Genomic DNA, 19,848 nt, shown 5'->3' with positions numbered 1-19,848 from the left:
ATAAGTACCATTATCGTCTTTCTTCTCTACTCAGTTTCATTGAACACACAACCAGAAACTCTTTAGGTTTGTTGTAGATTTTACTCTAAAGCCAAGCACCATGTTTGGTCTAGTTGGCTCCTGCCCTGGAACTGAGAAGATGGAGCTCCAGGAAGACATTCATGCATTTCACGTAGGATCTGCATTATTCCTTGGATGTTTTAGAAACTGGCTGATTTCCCTTTCTCTGGAAATCTTTGTTTTCAAATCACGCGAATTTATTTTTCCTGAAAATCACACAATGCGTTTTCGCAGGTAAAACCAACAATACAGGTTGATGACCAAGGCCCACTATCTTTCCTTTTCATATAAGAAAACAGGATAGTGTGTCTTGTTTACAGTAAACAATGACTCTAGCGATGGTTCAACGGAAGTGTTCCATCTCATAACTGTAAAAATCATTTGGGGACCAAAAAATCTGTTTTTTGAGGGAGAGTAGATGTTGTGAAAAATATTGACTTAAATGTTCTCTCGCTGAGAAAGCATTAGTTGAACTCCCAACACAGACCATTCAACCGGGAGCCATCAGTTGCTGCAACACTGCTTACAAGAGTCCATTTTATAAATGCTGCTGTCCCCAGAGAAGTGAGTTATCCTCTTAACAAACCTCTTTTACACAGTATCACACAGAGGATATAAATCCCAGGCTTTCCTAATGTTATCAATTATTTTATTAAAAAAAATTATACCCTGATGAATGTATGTCTAATACTGTGCCCTTTTTATAAGTTACAACCTGCATGAAGTAAGCCAAGTTCTCAGCAGACAGCGAGGACGCTTGGGGAGCCCTCCACCCTCTTCCCCGCCTGCCTCTCCACCTCACCTACTCCGCAAGGAGAACACAGCTTCACCTGACGGCTCTTCTCCCCTGCACAACAGAAGCACTTTTCTTGTATGAACTCATTTAATCCTCATAACATCTCTGTAAGGGTCATACTATCTTCTTCTTTTAGGACACATGTTCAAGTGATATTAAAACAAGCTGATGGATGGGACTTCCCTGGTGGTCCAGTGGTTAAGACTCCGCTCCCAACGCAGGGGGCACGGGTTCAATCCCTGGTCAGGGAACTAAGATCCCACAAACCGCTCAGCCCGGCCTAAAAAGAAAATAAATAAGTAAGTACAACAAGCTGTTGGAGATATCCCGCCCAGGCATCCAGATTACATTGTCAGGATGATTTCAGCCCAAACACCTACACTTTGGACAACCCCCATTCTGAAAGACCCTCCGTACACAACTGCTTCTGGACCTGGAAGATCACACAACCCTGTGCGGGATGGAGTGAGGATTTGCAGAGCATCTGTGTTTTGTAGAGTCAGGTTTTCTTAGTTACTCCTTCCCTCCCACACACTTGTATGGTCCTCTGCGCTTCTGATAGAGTACCAGATACAACCTCCTCTAAGTGGAATTGTTTGTGAGTGCTCTGTCATCTCTACCAGGCGGTGCTTCCCAGAGGGGAAGGAGCAGGGCTTAATCATCTTTGTGCCCATCGAGGAACCCAGCTGAGGGACACGCATCTGGCAGATGGGATGGCTCGGCGATTCAGAGCACTAGATCTGGGTTGACATTCTGATTCCTCCTCTCAGCAGCCGGAGGGAAAAGCTTCCCTGTCCCTCTAACCCTCTGTTTCGTCAGTTAGCAGAAACAACTGGACGTGTCTGTTCCTCCAAACAGCCTGGTGATTAATGACACAGTGTCTGTGCCCTCCTTGGGAATTCTCTGGAGACAGAGCAGTCCCCAAGGATCTTCCTATGTCACACCATTGCTCACATCTTAGGGATTCCCTAGTGAGAATGTTGAAGCCAGGACTCTGGGTAACCTCCTGACCTCAGTTCACCCAGACCCTCTGTGCTTGGGTGAGCACATGTCAAGATAGTGAGCAGACAGACACACTGTATATAAAATAGATAAACAACAAGGACCTGCTGTAGAGCACAGGGAACTCTGCTCAATACTTTCTAATGACCTATACGGGAGAAGAATCTAAAAAAGAGTGGATATGTGTATATGTATAACTGAATCACTTTGCTGTACACCTGAAACGAACACAACATTGTAAGTCAGCTATACTCCCATCTTTTTAAATGGTTTAAAAAAAATAAAATAAAATAAAATAACAAATAAATTTTTTTAAAAGGATTGTGAGGGGCTTCCCTGGTGGCGCAGTGGTTGAGAGTCCGCCTGCCGATGCAGGGGACACGGGTTCGTGCCCCGGTCCGGGAGGATCCCACATGCCGCTGAGCGGCTGGGCCTGTGAGCCATGGCCGCTGAGCCTGTGCGTCCGGAGCCTGTGCTCCGCAATGGGAGAGGCCACAGCAGTGAGAGGCCCGCGTACCACTAAAAAAAAAAAAAAAAAAAAAAGGATGGTGAGAAGAGAAATGGGCAGATGAGCAGAAGGGGGTGCTCCCCTTCTTAGCCTAACAGGGTATGCTCTTGAGGTCCTGGAGGGGGGAAACGGTCCTCAGTGAGCTGTCCGTCTCCATCTTTTTTTTTGTTGTTGCGGTACGCGGGCCTCTCACTGCTGTGGCCTCTCCCGTTGCAGAGCACAGGCTCCAGATGCGCAGGCTCAGTGGCCATGGCTCACGGGCCCAGCCGCTCCGCAGCATGTGGGATCTTCCCAGACCGGGGCATGAACCCGTGTCCCCTGCCTCGGCAGGCAGACCCTCAACCACTGCGCCACCAGGGAAGCCCCATCTCCATCATTTTAATGATGCCACTTTAGGGCCGTGGTTCTCAGCCTCGCCTGCACATCCGAATGTCCCAGGCAGTTACAAAACTCAGGCCTCAGTTACGAAACACTAAGTGGGTTGGGATGCAGCCTGGGTGCTGGGACTTTGCAAAGCCACCCAGGTGATTTGGGTGTGTGGCTCAGGGTGACCAATAGAGTTTTAGGAGCTAAGCAGTGCCACCAGTTTGACTTTGCAGCTGGGAAACAAAAACCCACAGCTGGCCCCGACTGCTATTGGCAAAGCTGTGCTGAGAGGCAACCAGAGCCCCACGGCTATGGCAGGACCAGAAGTGGCCGTGCAGACAGTGTGCAAACGGGGCCAGGGGCTGGATGGAGCCCCCCTGGACCATCAGACCTTGAGGAGGTCAAACCCATTCTTTGATTGGATGCAAATGTGAGCCTGAATGTGATAGCCAGGTTCCGCCCTGCCCCTGACAGAGGGCGGGTTGTACTATATCAGGGCAGAATAGAAGGATCAGGTTTGAACCTCAGGAAGTGGGTATGTGATTCACCCAACAGGCATTTTTTAAGAATCCTGGTTCCAGTGTGCCAGGCATTGTGCAAGGAGCAGCTAATAAAAAGATAAGGTCTGACGGTCGGTGCCAAAGCCAAATGGCTCAGAGTGATCACGCCATATAATATTTCAAAACGTGTTATTTGCGGGAAGGCTTTAAATAAGCCAAAGGGGAGGCGGGACCCTTCAGTCGCATAGCTGAGCTGTTGGCATTTCTAACTCAGAGGGATGAATAGAACATTATTGTGTTGCATCGGCACAAGTACAGCAAGAAAAAAAAAAGATGCCTGGAGCCAGCCGTGAGCCAAACATGAATCAGCAATCTCCTTCTATTGTTCGGAAAATAATCATGATGCTGGGAGTCGGGCATTTAAGAATCTTGCAGAATGCCCCTCCCCACAGCAGGAAACAGACCCTGGTTGAAACATGGCATCTTCATTTTGGCTTCCTGAGCTGAAAGGAATGTAAAAAACTTGGAGAGGATTCAGGGGGAGCTGAAGTGTGAATATGGAAAATACAACCCAGAAGAAACGAGAGATGATTTAGACGCAGCGTTGGCAACCTCTCAGAGGCGGCTCACCAAGTGAGTGTTGATTCTCTCTGACAGCAGGAAGTAGGGCTCCCCCCCCCCCAGGCTTCGTTACCTAGCGAATGTTCTGGGCTGATCGCTGGGCGAGCTGGTGGGAGAGGGCACAGAGCAGTGCCTGCCTTGTGAACACCTTCTGATCTGTGGCAATGGGCAGGGGGTTTTGAACCCCAGCTGCACGAGAATCATCACCTGGAGGCTGGACTTCCCTCTCAGAGGTTCTGATTCAGTAGGTCTGGGGTAGGGCCTGAGCATCTGCGTCTCTGAGTCCCCAGCTGATGCGGCTGCTGCTGAGCTGGGACCGCACTGGAGGAAATAAGTCATGGGGCAGGAGCGGAGGGTGAGTGTGGCTTGAGTGCAGAAGTCCAGGTGCTTCTGTGCCATTGGTGTGTTGGTGCTCTAGTGGGTCCCTCAGTGCACAGGTAGTGGCTTTTAATTAGCAATGTGCTTTGGATCAACCACACTGGCCACGATTTTGCCACCCGCCAAGGAAGCATGGCCAGAGGGAGGGAAAGAGAGTTCTCTGCAGGCCTGCGGCAGTCCAACAGGACGTAGTGTGTCCGGTGACTCTGAACCAATGAGCGTGTGTGGCTTCAGGGGTAAGAGTGACAGTAGGGTGACCCATCTCCACATTTGGCTTATACTTCAGCGCTTCTCTCATGAGCAGAAGTTCTCAACAGAATCAGCCGGGAAGCCTTTTCTAGGTACACATTCCAGGGCCCAGCCCCGGAGATGGCGAGCAAGGCTTCTCAGCTGATTCTGCTGTGACCCCCCTCCCTTGAGATTAAGAACTGCTTTTCCTGCAGCCTCCATGGACGTGCCCCACCCTTACAAGAAAGCAGAGTGCAAAGCCAGCCTCTTCGAAGGTGCAAGACTCCTTCACCTCGTCGGGTCTCGCCGTCATTGTTACTACAGGACTCGAGTGTCTCAAATTCCAGGATGCACACTTGAAATGCAAGGGGGTCTTCAGAGAAGGAAACTGTCCAGTCACAGAGCTGGGGGCCTGGATCAGCCCCTCTTCCAGACCAGTTGACTAGGCTGGTCCTGAGTGGAGAGGTGGGGATACCTGCCCAGCGTCAAGTGTAGCCCACCAAGATGGTGCCCCAGTGCCTCTGACTTGTGCCCAGATGGTGTAGGCTGGTGGCTCCCAACATGTGATTCCTGGAAAGTACAGTCCAGTCACCCAGGAGCTTGGACGTGCAGACTCCCAGACACCCCTACCCGTCACCACCACCCCTAGACTGGCTAAATCAGAAACTCTGGGGGCAGAGCCCCGGCCATCTGTGTGAGGAGCCCTCCAGGAGTTTGCCGAACTTTGAGAACCACTAGTTTAGTTTATATGTAGCTTCCTTGCTACACATAAGTCAGAAACAGAACAGAATAGAAAAGCAGGTGACCTGCCATTTATAGATTTATTGAGATCCTCTTACAAGAATCCCGGCATGTGTAACATGCTCATTCGTCAGATTCTCACCTAAGAACTTAGCATCCAGCCACTTTCTCGGCTGCCTTTGGTGTTCCTGCAATTCCCAGTGATAACGCAGCTTACTGCGTCCCCCTCCTAAGACAAGGCAAGGGCTGCGTTCCTTTACTTTTTAGAGACTTCACCGCAAGTTCACCGTGTGATAGGGGCTCCGGAAACTCTACTGAATGATGGTCAAATCTTGTTTATGCCCACAATGAGCTTAACTCCAGCCGAGGTTTCATTCTCTGTTCTCTCCTCCACAGCTCATGCCAGGCTGACCCACTGAAAGGTCAATATGAAACTGAAAGGCCAAATTAGGTAGCCCTGGGTTCACAGAGAATGAGGGCTAAAAAGAGATCAGGTAACCACACCCTCGAACTTTTCACTGATTCCCAGAGCTGTTACGGCCATGGTCCCCAAACTCTGTACCAAGGCACCCTGGGAGTGCCACAGCAAACCCAGAGGAACACAATGGAATGTCTAATTTTTGAGGGAAACACAGGCACAGCCGTCAGACACCATGCAAATACTACCATTAGGCTGTTTGGAACTATTTACTTCATAAACAGAACATTTGTTCCTTTTACTTGGTGTCACTGTGAAGCAGTTTCTGAAACAGTAGCGGTGCCAGGAAAATTGAGAACCTCTGCGCCCTAGAATCACTGACCATGGAAGGGGGTATATTTTGACTGTATACTTTCTGGTGGCACATTTAAGGGAATTCATATTCCAAATTTAACTTAAAAGTCAGGAGGAAAAAAAAAAAACCTCTAACCTAAATGAGAATAGAATTTTGAAAAAGAATAGATACATGTACATGCATAACTGAATCACTTTGCTGTACACCCGAAACTAACATAACATTGTTAATCAACTGTACTCCGATATAAGATTTTTTTAATTCATAAATTAAAAAAAAGAAAAATGCAACTGCATGAGTCTTTTAAGGGCTTCTTTCCTTTCTTACCTTCCTAGGTAGATCTATTCACCCCAATTCCCTGACTCAACCCTTAACCAAGGTTCCTGTAATTTTTTAAAAAATCACCTTTCTTCGTGACTTAAATATAATGGATTAATTCTTACAAATTTGAACTGATAATTGCTCTGATGCATTCTTGAAAATCACCTTTAACACGCATTGTTGAAAGACAAAATCTAAGCTGTGTGTGCACTGTGCTCGCAGGAAACCATTGACTTTGTCAAAATATTCAGCCTTCACCAGGCAGCATTAAACGAGAACCCACCGAAGGGGAAAATGGAGATTGTACAACGTTTATGAAGTCTATTTCTGTAGATAACTCTCAATGCAGACGCTCGCCTTCCACTACATTTGGCATCTAAGAAATAGTGAACAATTATAACTATATTTATTAGGAGAATTTTATTTGCATCTTCAAGGGATTTGGGGGGAGCAAAGCAGTCTTCATAATGTCTCCTCTGGAAGAATATTCTTTCTATCCCAGGGTTAAAAATCTGCAAGGAGCTCAGGGCAGATTCCAGAGGCAACAGAACCCAAGCTCCATCTGGGCACTGCCGTCGCCCTGGGGTGGAGATGGTCAGGGGTCAAGCAGTAGAATCTTTCTTAGGAGGCTGTCGAGGGCAGGGGGTTGGAGTGGGTTCTCGTTTGTTGTTGCCTCACTCGCCATCAAACTCTTTTAAGAAATCCATAATACATCATTCGCTTCCGTGTTACCGTTTTATTTTCCCACGCGTTTGTTTTCCCTACCTGTGTCCTGGTGAGTCAACTAACCACAAGTAAGCGCTCCGGTTCTGCGTGGTACCCTTGTTCCTCAGGCATTATGACGGATGCATCCCAGGCCCCTCACCACACATGCCCGTTGCTGTCTTTGGCGCAGGGATGCTGCACTCCTGTCCACCAGGTGTCAGCAGAGGCAGTTTTAACCGCTTGCTTTGGCCAACAAGACATCTGTTGAGGTTGTTTCTCCTGTTGCGTCGGGCGAGTCCCTCAAACTACCCATCTGCTTCCTCTTAAGAGTCTTACTTCTTAGAAGCATTCAGAGGTGATGGCCCACCTCTAGAGAAAGGTAGCTAGGAAGAAAGTGTGTTATAAACATAGCAGGCGGGGAGTCGAGGCTTTCAGAGGTGGCCTCATAAAACTATTTCCGGCTGGTTCCTTCTTGACTTTTCTATCGCTGCATTATGTGGTTAGAAATGGTTCCAAGTTTCACTCATCGTGACACTAAATTAGATGTAGCAGAGAGTTTTAGATTCACAGGGGACTTGTGTGTTTGTTTGAAAGCCCACTCTGACCCCAAGGACCCCACTCCTAGCACTGCTGACCTAGTCTTCAAAGCAGAAACAGGATTTTTCTCAGGCTGTGGCCCCAGCCCCTTGCACGTGAGGATGCAGGAATACCACCAAGTGCCAAGCACATCTGTTCTATTTCATCCATCTATTCCCTTTGAGGTGGATGACCTTACCCACCTGGGGACGTGACTCTTGACCTCCCCCGTGTCATTCTGTTGACAAATGGCAGGGCCCGTGCTCCTTCCAAGCCATGGTGACTTTGCCCAGGAAAGAGAAGGAGAAAGAGAAGGGAAGAGGGAGAGAAGGGGGCAGTGATTTGGCATGGACAGAGGTTAAAAGGAAGAGTAGAAATGAGCCACAGAGTGGGATCGTTGAACTTGAACTAAAATCATTTTACCGAGAACAAAAAAATCAGCCACAGCAAATTAAGCTCAGCTTCAACCACAGAGCCTGGCTGTGTTCTCTCTCTACTAAAGGCAGAACACTTAGAGTGATGGCTGAAAATCTGAAAAGGAAATTACAGCTTTACCACCCAGAGTTTACTGATGTCTCTGATGTGGGGCTCTAGGCTCCCGCCACACCCAGCGGAGAGGTTGTCACCCTGCCCCGTGCTCTAACAGGTGATCCACTGGGACAAACACCTGGGCCATGTCACAGGGGAGAGCTATGACTATTTTCCCACACCTTTACTAAGTAACTCACAGTCTTATGTTCCATTTTAATCAGCCCGATCCCTAGTCTAACTAGGCTGGCTTTGTAAATTTTTTTCTCGTACTGAATTTTTGATACTACACTCCCGAATAGGGTTAGTTTTACCAAGTAGAAAAAGGTGGATCACAATGTTGTACGATTTGAATACCCCTGGCCTCTGTTCTCTTCTATGTGAGAAGCGCCTAAGTTATTACCATCATCAGAAATTCAACCATTATATATTCACTTCACTGGATCCTAGATTTACTCTTAAAATGCAAAGACCTCAGGGAAGGACAACTGGGGCTGCATTTGGAATGCTGTAGAATTGGATACAAATTCATCTGCGCACCCAACCTTCCTTGCTCCCCGTAACAAATTTAAATGAACTTGAAGGGGAAAAAAATTCACAAAAGGTAAAATTCAGACTGGGAAGAGGAGAATGGCAGAGGAGAGAGGAGCATTTCCACCTCCATTTTATCTTAGGGTCTACGGAGGTGGGCTTCTGTGCTGTTATGTCTTTTAAACCACTTCACGGCGCCCCTAGTGGCCAGAATAGCTCCAGTTGCCCACACCTTAGGGATGACTGGGATTGGCCAGGAGATGACCGGGTGTAATAATAGTGACTATAATAATGAAGACCTCTTCCAGTACTGTAGGTCGGTGTCCACTTTTACATTTACAGAGCATTCTCAAATTCCCTGGTCCTCAGGGCTTCCCTGGTGGCGCAGTGGTTGGGAGTCCGCCTGCCGATGCGGGGGACGCGGGTTCGTGCCCCGGTCCAGGGGGATCCCGCGTGCCGCGGAGCGGCTGGGCCCGTGAGCCGTGGCCGCTGAGCCTACGCGTCCGGAGCCTGTGCTCCGCAACGGGAGTGGCCACAACAGTGAGAGGCCACAACAGTGAGAGGCCCGCGTACCGCAAAAAATTCCCTGGTCCTCGTCATAACCTGAAGGGTGGGAGATTGTGATTTCACTTCACAAGGGCGGCTCAGAGCGTGAAGAGACCCAGCCAAGATGTGCAAACTGCTGACCTGAGACCCAAAAGCATCCGAATGACTCTCAGCCCAGGGTCTGTCCTCCATACCCTGGGACTGAACTTGTTCTTACCAACAATTCCCAAGCATTAGGGACAAAGCTGTGATGGAGGGAAGGGAGAGAAGCAGACACTCCAAGGGGGAGAGAGAGAGCTTCATGACCTCACTGCCCTCCCAGGTGAGGGCAGCCCCTCCGAGGGCATAGCTACTTGCCTGCACCCAGGCAAAGTGGTGGCAAAGCCAAAGTGTGGGTGGGGGGCGGGGGGCGAGGACCCCAGCCCCATCCCACAAGCCCCGCGCAGTGCCCGGCGTCCCGCAGACCTAGTCAAAACAGCGCTTGCCGCGTAAACACAACTTCAAGACCCATCCCAAGTGGAGGGTGTAGCTTGGTTCTCAACTCGTGTCTCCACGACCTCTGACATGAGGTCTATGTAGGAAGCCCGTGGTGTCCATGTGTGTCAATGCCAAGTGAGACGGTGTCCTGTCTGCCTCTGAGAGTCCACCCAGTATTAGCAGTCTCAGCGTGGAGCCCGTAATAGCCAGAGGCTGGAGCATCTGACCTTGTAAACAGAACCAAGAGAGTTGCCTGTGAACGTGACCCCTGCCCACCCCACACGGCCCCCTCTTGGCTTCCTGGGGCCGCCCGGGAAGTACCAGCCGAAGACGTAACTGATGACCCCAGTATAGCTCACCATTCAGACGCTCTGAGAGCCAGGGAGAGGCAAACGAGGACCACAAACGCCCTCCTCGGAAAAGGTCGACGTAGAGCCGTGAGGGAGATGCATGTTTCATTTTTTAATTGAAGTAGAGTTGATTTACAGTGTTGTGTTAACTTCTGCTGTACAGCAACGTGATTCAGTTATACATACATCTACATTCTTTTTCATATTCTTTTCCATTATAGTGATGCATGTTTCATTTTAATTATGTGCAGACTGTGTAAGCAATGACTCACTAGGTCTGCGTGGAAAGATTTTCCAAGGGGGAATTTTCACAGTTGTCCCTTCAGTGTTGTGTTTTCTACAGAGAAAAAGAAAACACAAGGGGACAAAAGCGTGTGCGGTCAGGGCCAGGGCCTTTGACAAGGTGGGTGGGGTCCTCTCTGGCCCTAGTCTAACTTTGTGACCTTGAACACTAAGACAGGAAAGTAGCAACGATCCCACGCCAATAGGTAGCATCCTGAGGAGTCCCTCTCTGCACCAAGGCAGAGTTATCCTCTCAAATCAGGGCACTCCCTGAAGGGCCTTCCATGGCTCCCTATTTTCCATAGGACAAAGTCCAAATTCCATAGCAAACCTCCCAAGACCCTGCATAATTTGAGGGCATTTCCTAGTTTTTCTACACACGGCTCATTTCTTGCAGAGTAGTCAGTGGGCCTCAGGGGCACAAGGAGGAGAATAAAGCACTAAGTCCTTCGCTGGGGAGAGGCCTATTGCAAAGAAGAGCCTTCGGATACAGGGTCACCTCCACCTAGAAGCCTTCCCAGATTGCCCCAAGTAGAAATGACCTCTCCTTCCCTCGTGGCCCAGTCTGCACTGAAGAGACACTTCAGGTGAAACCTGTCCACACGTTGCACTGTTGTAGCACGATTCTCTCCCTCTGGCAGATTAGAAGCCCCATGTGGACAGGCCCAACTGTTGTCTTCGGACAAAGCCTGGGGCAGCACCTAAATAGAGTAGGCCGTCAATCAAGGCCTCTAGGCTAACCAGCCACATAAACGAATATCGTGTGAAAGGAATGTTCTCGGTGTAGCAGCACTTTCCTAGGGACTACGCTGAAGACCTCTCTCCCCTCAGTTGGTGCTGAAATGCTGCAGCTGTTAATGGACGCTCGGCTCTGAGGGACCGGGATGCAGACCCTTACTGGGTCTCACTGGAGGCTGTTCTCTGCCCAGGAGCAGCAGGCCTGTTGTAACGATGACCTGCAGGCTGTGAGTGGCCCCCAGGACAGGGACAGTGCTGCAGTCAGCGCTGCTCACATCACCCCCGACCTCCTCGCTGCTGGCCCACTCACCCACCCAGAGGGGAAGTCCTGTGCTCGCTTTCCTTTCCCCACATGTAGAACACTCCACTTTCTTTCTTTTTAAGCTGTTTGGACTTTGTTTCCTCCTTTGACGCCGTGACCCCCTCGGTGGCTCCAGAGGGAACCTCCTGTGCTTCCCTCCTCTGCACAGAGCACTGGCTGACACCTGCCCTGTGTCCCGGGCAACCCCGAAGCAGCCCCGCGATGCCTGTCCACTCAGAGCGTTTAACTACAGTTTAAAACTCAAGAGCTCGTTGCAGGAAAATAGCACTAAATAATATGAAATACTAGAGTCCTGTAGGAATAGGAACCGAAGTGCACAATGAACACTATAGGAGTGGGAATAGGAACAGAAATGTATATTAATGCTATAAGAATATTAACAGTTTAGCATAGTGTAGTAATACTAAAGTGCTATAGGAATAGGAATGGGAATGTACTATTAATGCTATAGTAATGGTAACAGTTTAGTGTACTAATACTAAAGTGCTATAGGAATAGGGACAGGAATATACTATTAATGCTATAGTAATGGTAACAGTTTAGTACAGTGTACTAATACTAAAGTGCTACAGGAATAGGGACAGGAATATACTATTGATGCTATAGTAATGGTAACAGTTTAGTAGAGTGTAGTGATACTCAATTACTATAGATAGTACTTTAGTACTTTCCTACAGTAGAAAGAAAACAGTACTAAATAACAAAATCAGTACTAAATTTCGTGGTGGTAACAATATTTTTTAAGCCTTAATGAGATGTTTTTCCTCTTTCTGGATGCTTTCCGCTTCACACACAATACTTTCTGCAGTTCTGATGCCTGTTCAATTGAAAATTTGAAAACAAAGATATTTTTTAAGTGTTGGTGTAGCAAGGACATAACTAGGATAAAAAGGACACGAAACGCTTTTGCCACATTCGTATTCATGCTGTGTTTGAATGTCGGTACTGTCAGTCAGGATTCCTCTGGTTGCAAGGGGCAGAAACCTGCCTGGACCTGGCTTCTGCGGACGTGGGCACCATCTTGCTCAGGAAGGGTTGAGGGGGCCACAGGGACACAGCTGGGCCTCAGGGAGAGCTGAAGGCAGGGCTCTGAGGCCACAGCATTCTCTCGTCACCCCAAGTTCTCCGTGAATGTCAGGTGCATCCTCTGTCTCACCTTCAGACCGGCTTTGGCCGTGTGGCTAAAAGGCATGGCGTCAGACAGTTTGAGAGTTTTAGTTTCTGATCAATTCTGCCACCAGAGCTGGAATATGTAACCTACCCCAAAAAGGGCACCACGTCAGCCCCTCCCAGGTCTTGGCCCACCGCGGCCAAAGGTGGAGCACTGTGGTTGGCCCAGCCGGAGGCAAGTTCCTTGTCCGCTGCAGAATATTCCAGAGCAGCATCCCAGGAGGATGAGGCCGTGTCCACAAGACGGGAGGGGAGTTAATGGCAGCTCAGTTTCTAAGAACGAGAGGTCTAGACAGTCAGTACTACAGGTGTGATCCGCACTCTCCCTTTAGGGGGTCTCAGAACCTGATTCTCTCTCTCACAACCCAGCTGCACAGTTGAAGGGGACAGAACAGAGGGCTTGTGGCTGGTGACCCTTGAAATGTTCATCAGTAGCAAGAACGCATTTTCCTAGTAATTAATCCTCATCTCTTCTACCAGATGCCAGTTCAGCAATCTCATACCGTGAGATTCAACTTTCATTCATTTTATCTTATTCACTTATTCAGAGCATATATTTCTTTTTTAGTGTTTTTTTATTTATTTTTGGCTACGTTGGGTCTTCGTTGCAGTGTGCGGGCTTCTCATTGCGGTGGCTTCTCTTGTTGCGGAGCACAGGCTCTAGGTGCACGGGCTTCAGTAGTTGTGGCATGCGGGCTCAGTAGTTATGGCTCATGGGCTGTAGAGCACAGGCTCAGTAGTTGTGGTGCACAGGCATAGTTGCTCTGCAGCATGTGGGATCTTCCCGGACCAGGGCTCGAACCCGTATCCCCTGCATTGGCAGGCAGGTTCTCATCCCCTGCGCCACCAGGGAAGCCCCGCATATATTTCTTGAGGGCCTATTTTGTATCGGACACTCTGCTCATGTGGAAGATATAAAAATGACCAAGACATAGTCCCTGCCACAAAGAGGTTACAGTCTAGTGGGAAAGGCAGCCTTGGAAACGTGTGGTGAACACATGTGATGACCATCAAGGTATGAATTCAGTGCTGCAGGATTCGATGTGGAGACAGAGAGGGAATGGACGCATATATCAACCCATATGGTAAACACAGTCCACATGCTTCCTCTTCTCCGATCAGTTATTAGCGTCAGGACGTTCCTTCCCTCATCCAATGGATTGTGTTTACCCAGCACTTTCATTCGCATCCTCTTCACACCTCAGAATCATCAGCCATATGAAGCAGGTAACGCAAGCATTATCCTCCTCATTTTGCACGTGAAGAAATCACGATCCCACGGCGAGTCCACGACAGCACTGGCCCCCAAACCCATGCCTAGGTCTCCAGTACAAGGCCAGAGCCACCGTGCTGCACTGTCTACTGCTGGATACAGAAACCCTTCTGGAAAAAGAAACCTCGTCCTGATCTGTCCCCAGCGACACGCAGAAGGACTCTGATCCACGTTCAGCAGCCATCTGGGTCATCATCTGCGCGTGGCCTTCAACACTCTGCCCTCCGTCGGTGCCTCTGGTCTCTGACCCCCACCAAGTCTCCATCCCCATCCCCATATGAGGTCAGGCCTGTCTGCTGCTCTCGGATCTCACTGATACAGTGATGAGAAAGGACTCAGCGTTGACCAAGGAAAAGTCACACATAAGATGTGAATATGGATTCCATTCTCCAGAGCGGTGTGTCTAAGACTGCAAAGTGTCCATCAGTCATCTGCAGTTGCATCTCGTCCCAGTGCAGATGTGATGGAGCAGGTTTGACATAGGACCCAAATTTTCTATTTCTAGCAAAGCTCCCAGTGATGCTGAGGCTGCTGGTCCGCAGACCACACTTGGAGAAGAAAGGATCTGGATTGAGGACGCTAACGCATCTCAGCCGCTCTTGGGAAAGACAGCAAGTCACTCGGCTGGTGCTTTCTTAAAAAACTTGAGATGGAAAATAGACACGTGACCTTGAATAAAATATTAGTATAAAGACATGTTTATAGGAGGAACCCTGAGATGAAAATTAAAAGGTCTTGTAAACTTATGTGTATCACGCAGCCCACCTCTGCTTCACTTTCCCTGAGTTGAAAGTAACATATCACCTCCAGCTAATTAATGCATGTGATGTTGTTTGGAACAAAACCTGATGGAAAATGCAGGTTATAACCCATGGTATTTTTCTTGTCTTTTTCTCTATAGGAGATGTCAGTGAAAAAAAGGGTCCGGAATGATTACTAACCCATGACTCCCAACAGTATGACAGGTATCTGTTTTATTTTCTTTACTTTGTGTGTTTCCATTTTTGTTCCACCCAAAGAGAAATACAGGCTTCCTAAAAGACCAACCTAAGAGTCTTAGCAACAGTTATATTTCCCAGCCAATGAGTGTTATTAAATGCAAATATAGCCATACTCTGGTTTCTTTTCAGCTCGTATAAATCTTTCGCCTTCTACTAAAGATTTCTGTGGAGAGGCGGGGGGGGGGGGAAATGCAAATATATCCTGTGACTACGTCCCAACAAATGTGCTTCCAGCTTTTTCGGAAGCCTTGAGATGCATCATCACCAGGAACATGATGGGAGGAAATGAGAATTCACAGTGAAATCCTAGTTTCCAGCCTTCCCAAGGTTACCCTGTCACACCCAATACTTTTACCTGCCACATTCATTCAGATCAGTATAAGAAATGGCTCTATGTACTCAGTGACCACTGAGTTCAGACATCTTCCTGATGGAATATTCAGCAGCAGAGTCAGAATGGAATATGATGAGGGCACATAAGCTAAAGTGAGCTAGAAAGCAAGGGACAGAGGCGAGACAGAATGCCCCCTGAGGAACAGAAGGTTGCAATAGCACGGATTCTCTGTTCAACGCACAGAGCTGGGGTTACAAACTCACAGGCCCCAGGGGCCAGATAGATAACACCCATGCCCCAAACAGCTGGCTGTCAGGAAAAACAAACCAGACAGGAGAACCAGGCAACAAGCAGGGAGGGAACCCAGTGTGTCCAGAGATTTCAAATTTTCAAGAGAAGCTGGAAGCCAGATTTGGGATGAAATATCCCCATTTCTATTTGGGTTTTTTTGGAGGGGTGTTTTTGGCCGCGCTGCACGGCATGCGGGATCTTAGTTCCCTGACTAGGGATCAACCCCTTGCCCTCTGCAGTGGAAGCACAGAGTCCTAACCACTGGACTGCCAGGGAATTCCCCAAAATATCCCCATTTCTAAATGCAAGCAATTAACATATAAAACTATCAAGGATTCATGGGCCAGTCAAAATACGTCTTCTGACTAGAATCAACCGTGGGCTCTCAGTTTATAACCACACCTTCCAGCCCAACCCCAAGCCTAGGACTGTCATTTGGTTACCATGGCAGCAGGGCAGGTACCCATAGACCTCAGCCTTCTGCAAGTTTACAAGCCTTAACGTAATGACCATAACCTTACATCTCCCAGAATCACTGCCCTGTCTCTCGACCCATTGATACTCGAGTTTCTGGTGCAGCAAAAAGATAGAGCACCTGAACAAACTGGAATGATTCACACCCGTAGGATAGCCTCGGAATCCCATCTTATCTTCCCATCTTATTTCTCAGTAACAGGCACCAAAACACACCCTCCCCCATTTCTGTGTCACTGCCAACTTGACCATTGTAGCTCGGAAAGCCATGGACCATACATAAACAAATAGGCGTGGCTGTATCTCAATAAAACTTTATTTACAAAACAGGCAGCAGGCCAGCTTTGGCCCGAAGACTGTAGTTTGCTGACTCTTATGCTAGGGGTCAGGATAGTCTTATTGTTGAGCAGAATCCCCAGGCCAAATCAGCTCATCTCCAGGACAGAGCTAGAAATCCAGGCTCACTCTAAGACGGTTCTGTATTAAGCCAGCTTTCAGCCCATCTGCGGATGCGGGATGCTTTCCCTGTGGGCTGGGCTGGAACCAGCTGCCCCACCTCCCCGTGTAGGAGGATGCTTTTGCTTCCCAGCATTTGCTTCATAGCATAGAAACTAACAGCAATTCTATTTTCAAAAGAAATCTACTCCACACATGCATATGCTCAGTCTATGTTAATGGGCTCAGCTGAGAAAATCATTGCTTTAGACTCCCTTGTTTGTGGATGAAATAAAACAGTGTCCTTTTCCCTCTGTCTTTTCCTGTGGTCTCAAGCTGCATGTTTATTTTAAGAAACCTAAAAGGAGACCATAATAAAGCTGTAAGTCATCAGAACTAAGTGCTTGCTTTAAAAGCATAACTTAAAGGGCAAATATGCATATTCTTTTTGAAACACATAATATGCAAATATGCATATTTTCTTCTTGAAACACATAATGGGTACTATTACTGTTATGCAATACAGGAAATCAATTAACCTTTATGAAAAGAAAACCAATTTTTAAATGAACAGGAGTAAGAACATTGAATGTGTTTTGCCAAAACCCAGCAGACAAGCATTTTCAGATTAAAACAACGCCTTCAGCCACTTATGAAATTTCTGTATTTTGCATTAACTCAAATGGAGAATGGTTTATTTTCTGGGGCTATTTAATATCCACTGCAGTGGAGTCAAGTCCTGCTAAAATGTTCTCGTTGCTCTACCTTAACCTAATTTGACATTAGGATTGTATGAAATCGCTCACCGAAAATACTGATTCTTAGAGGAAAGGAAGGAAGTGCCTTGATACCGTATTTTATTGGTTGGGATTAAGCACGGCTTCCTAGGGAATCTTTGGGGGACTCTGCTAACATTTATGTCATTATAATGAGCTCCACTTTGCAGAAAATCATGATTCGTCGCATAGGGGGGTTTGTTCTAAGATATGAATACCTAAAATTTTAAATACCCAAATGAGAGGCTTTTAGCCTTGACTGAAAAGGGAACTAAGAACTCGGACCCGTCTAAATGTGCCTGGAGAGGCAGAAACAGGGCTCTGTTACGTTACCCCTCACCTGGTTCTAGGGAGTTAGGATGTGACATAAAGTCACCCCCGTGATGAGCCTGCTGTGTAAATAACATAGACCTCACTCAGCAGTGTGACCTGCGCCTCTTCTCCGTGACCTGCTTGTTCATCTAACTTCCCAACCACGACCTTTGCCTTCTCCTTTTTCTCGCTCAAGGCATTATATTCAGTGTGTCCCAGGGGCCAGGGGAGGAGTGTCTGCATGATGGGAAAGACCGGAGCGTTCTGTAGGTGTCCCAGTGTTTTCACTGTGCGATCCTCAGGTTGTTTGCGTGCTTGTTTCGTGTGTGTGTTTGTTTCTTCATTTTTTTAAATGGCGGTATAGTTCTTTTACAATGTTGTGTTAGTTTCTGCTGTACAACAAAGCGAATCAACTGTTTGTATACATATATCCCCTCCCTCTTGGATCTTCCTCCCTTCCCCTCCCCCCGGCCCACCCACAGAGCACCAAGCTGATCTCCCTGTGCTATATAGCAGGTTCCCACTAGCTATCTGTTTCACACATGGTGGTGTACATATGTCTAATCCTAATCTCCCAATTCATCCCACCACCCCCGGCCCTCCCTGTGTCCACACGTCCATTTTCTACATCTGCGTCTCTATTCCTGCCCTGCAAATTGGTTCACCGGTACCAGTTTTCTAGATTCCACATATATGCCTTAATATACGGTATTTGTTTTTCTCTTTCTGACTTACTTCACCCTGTATGACAGGCTCTAGGTCCATCCACGTCTCTACAAATGACCCATTTTCATTCCTTTTTTCAAAAAGGAAAGAAAGCAAATTTGCCGTTGGTGGTAGGAGGTCATGACGGGGAGGGTTCTTTATCCTTCCCAACGTCTTGTATAGGTGGGAGGTCGGAGGCCACAGAAAAGGCAGTAGATGGGGGCACGCGCCCCACTCTGAACAATATAGAAGAATCTGATTTAGATGCTTTGTATCAAAGCCCCTTGTCCTGATTTCTTAAGCATGATGAAATTTACATTTCTCACTACGCCTGTGGTTGAAATTGTTTTGCATGTCTATTGGCCACTTGTATTTTTTTTCTTCATCCGTAACTTCCTTGCTTGTTCATATATAGCGTCCAGTTGCCCGTTGCGGGTTTTATATTTTTCTCATTATGTGTAGAAGCAATTTATTACGTATTCAAGATAATAACAAAGCAAGCCACCTAATGTCTCTAGAGGTTGACTTCCTTGTCAGTTAAAGGAGAAAGTGAGAAATTCTCCCTCTACTTTGAAGATTAGGTCGCACCTCAGATGTGAACATTTGTAAATCACGTTTTCTTAAAGTCGGGCATGGGTGCATTGAAGGCTGGGTGTAGACAAAAAGGGCACCCTGGAGAAAGGTTTTTTTTGTGTTTTCGGACTATCCTAATGTATAGGTTTTTCAGAGTCAAACAAATCACCTAAGCTGGGGAAGCTCGTGTTTTATTGTAAAGCCCACGTCATTTTCAAAGGTGGCCTTCCTAGTGTTCCTGAGGCTTTTCAACCCCTCCTTATGACTGCTGCCTTCCTTCCTTCAGAGATAGAACCACAGTTGTGCTCTTGTTCTACAACCTATGGAGAATATCTCCTCACGAGGCCAGAGCTTGCTCACAGCCAGATAATGACGCCACTCAAAGGTAATGAATGTTGGGCTTCCCTGGTGGCGCAGTGCTCGAGAGTCCGCCTGCCGATGCAGGGTACACGGGTTCGTGCCCCGGTCCGGGAAGATCCCACATGCCGCGGAGCGGCTGGGCCCGTGAGCCATGGCCGCTGAGCCTGCGCGTCCGGAGCCTGTGCTCCGCCACGGGAGGGGCCACAACAGTGAGAGGCCCGCGTACCGCAAAAAAAAAAAAAAAGATAATGAATGTTAACGGCTTGCGTGTTGTTAGCATTTCCCATCAAAAATGCTCTTCTAAAATGGGATTCTGTTCACAGCTACTTAGTGACCCATCAAACCCGTGTTAGGCTTTTAATATACTATTATCATAAATAATGTTATAATGAACCACAGTGTACATAATGTGACACCTCTCTGATTATTTCCTCAGGATAAATTCTACGAAGTAAAAAAAACAAAACTGCTGGGTCAAAGGGACTGAACATCTTTCAAAGCCTTTTCTGTTGCCAAATCGTAACCAGGTTACTGGACCAATCAGCACTGCAGTGTCCATTTAATCCCATATCCTCTAACTTTGGAGTTTTGTAGTAGTTTAATTTTGAGAAAGGCAGTTAATTTGGCAAAGTTTTATCACAGTTTTTATCAAAGTTTTTCAAAACTTTACATTTTTCTTATTGATAATAGATTTGACTACACACACACAGTTGGCAACTTAAATGTCTTCTTTGTAACTTACCTGTGCAATGAACTTTTCTACTGTACTATTAGTCTTTTTCTTATGATTCATAT

At 47.4% G+C, this 19,848-nt stretch overlaps 1 protein-coding gene and 1 pseudogene across 11 annotated transcripts in view; both read left to right on the top strand.

Annotated features, from left to right (window-relative positions):
• THRB (thyroid hormone receptor beta) overlaps positions 1-19,848 on the top strand; it is a 392,088-nt gene that overhangs the window by 270,554 nt on the left and 101,686 nt on the right. For all 11 annotated transcript variants that reach the window (XM_060298656.1, XM_060298657.2, XM_060298655.2 and 8 more), the window contains one exon: positions 14,694-14,757. In XM_060298656.1, the coding sequence (XP_060154639.1) occupies positions 14,736-14,757 (22 nt within the window). In that variant the 5' untranslated portion in view covers positions 14,694-14,735. The remainder of the gene's footprint in view (positions 1-14,693; positions 14,758-19,848) is intronic.
• LOC115863537 (U5 spliceosomal RNA) lies at positions 14,914-14,967 on the top strand (annotated as a pseudogene).

This window comes from Globicephala melas, chromosome 4 (assembly GCF_963455315.2).
Source record: "Globicephala melas chromosome 4, mGloMel1.2, whole genome shotgun sequence".
In the NCBI taxonomy this organism is placed as follows: Eukaryota; Metazoa; Chordata; class Mammalia; order Artiodactyla; family Delphinidae; genus Globicephala; species Globicephala melas.
This window is presented reverse-complemented; position numbering and strand designations above follow the sequence as displayed.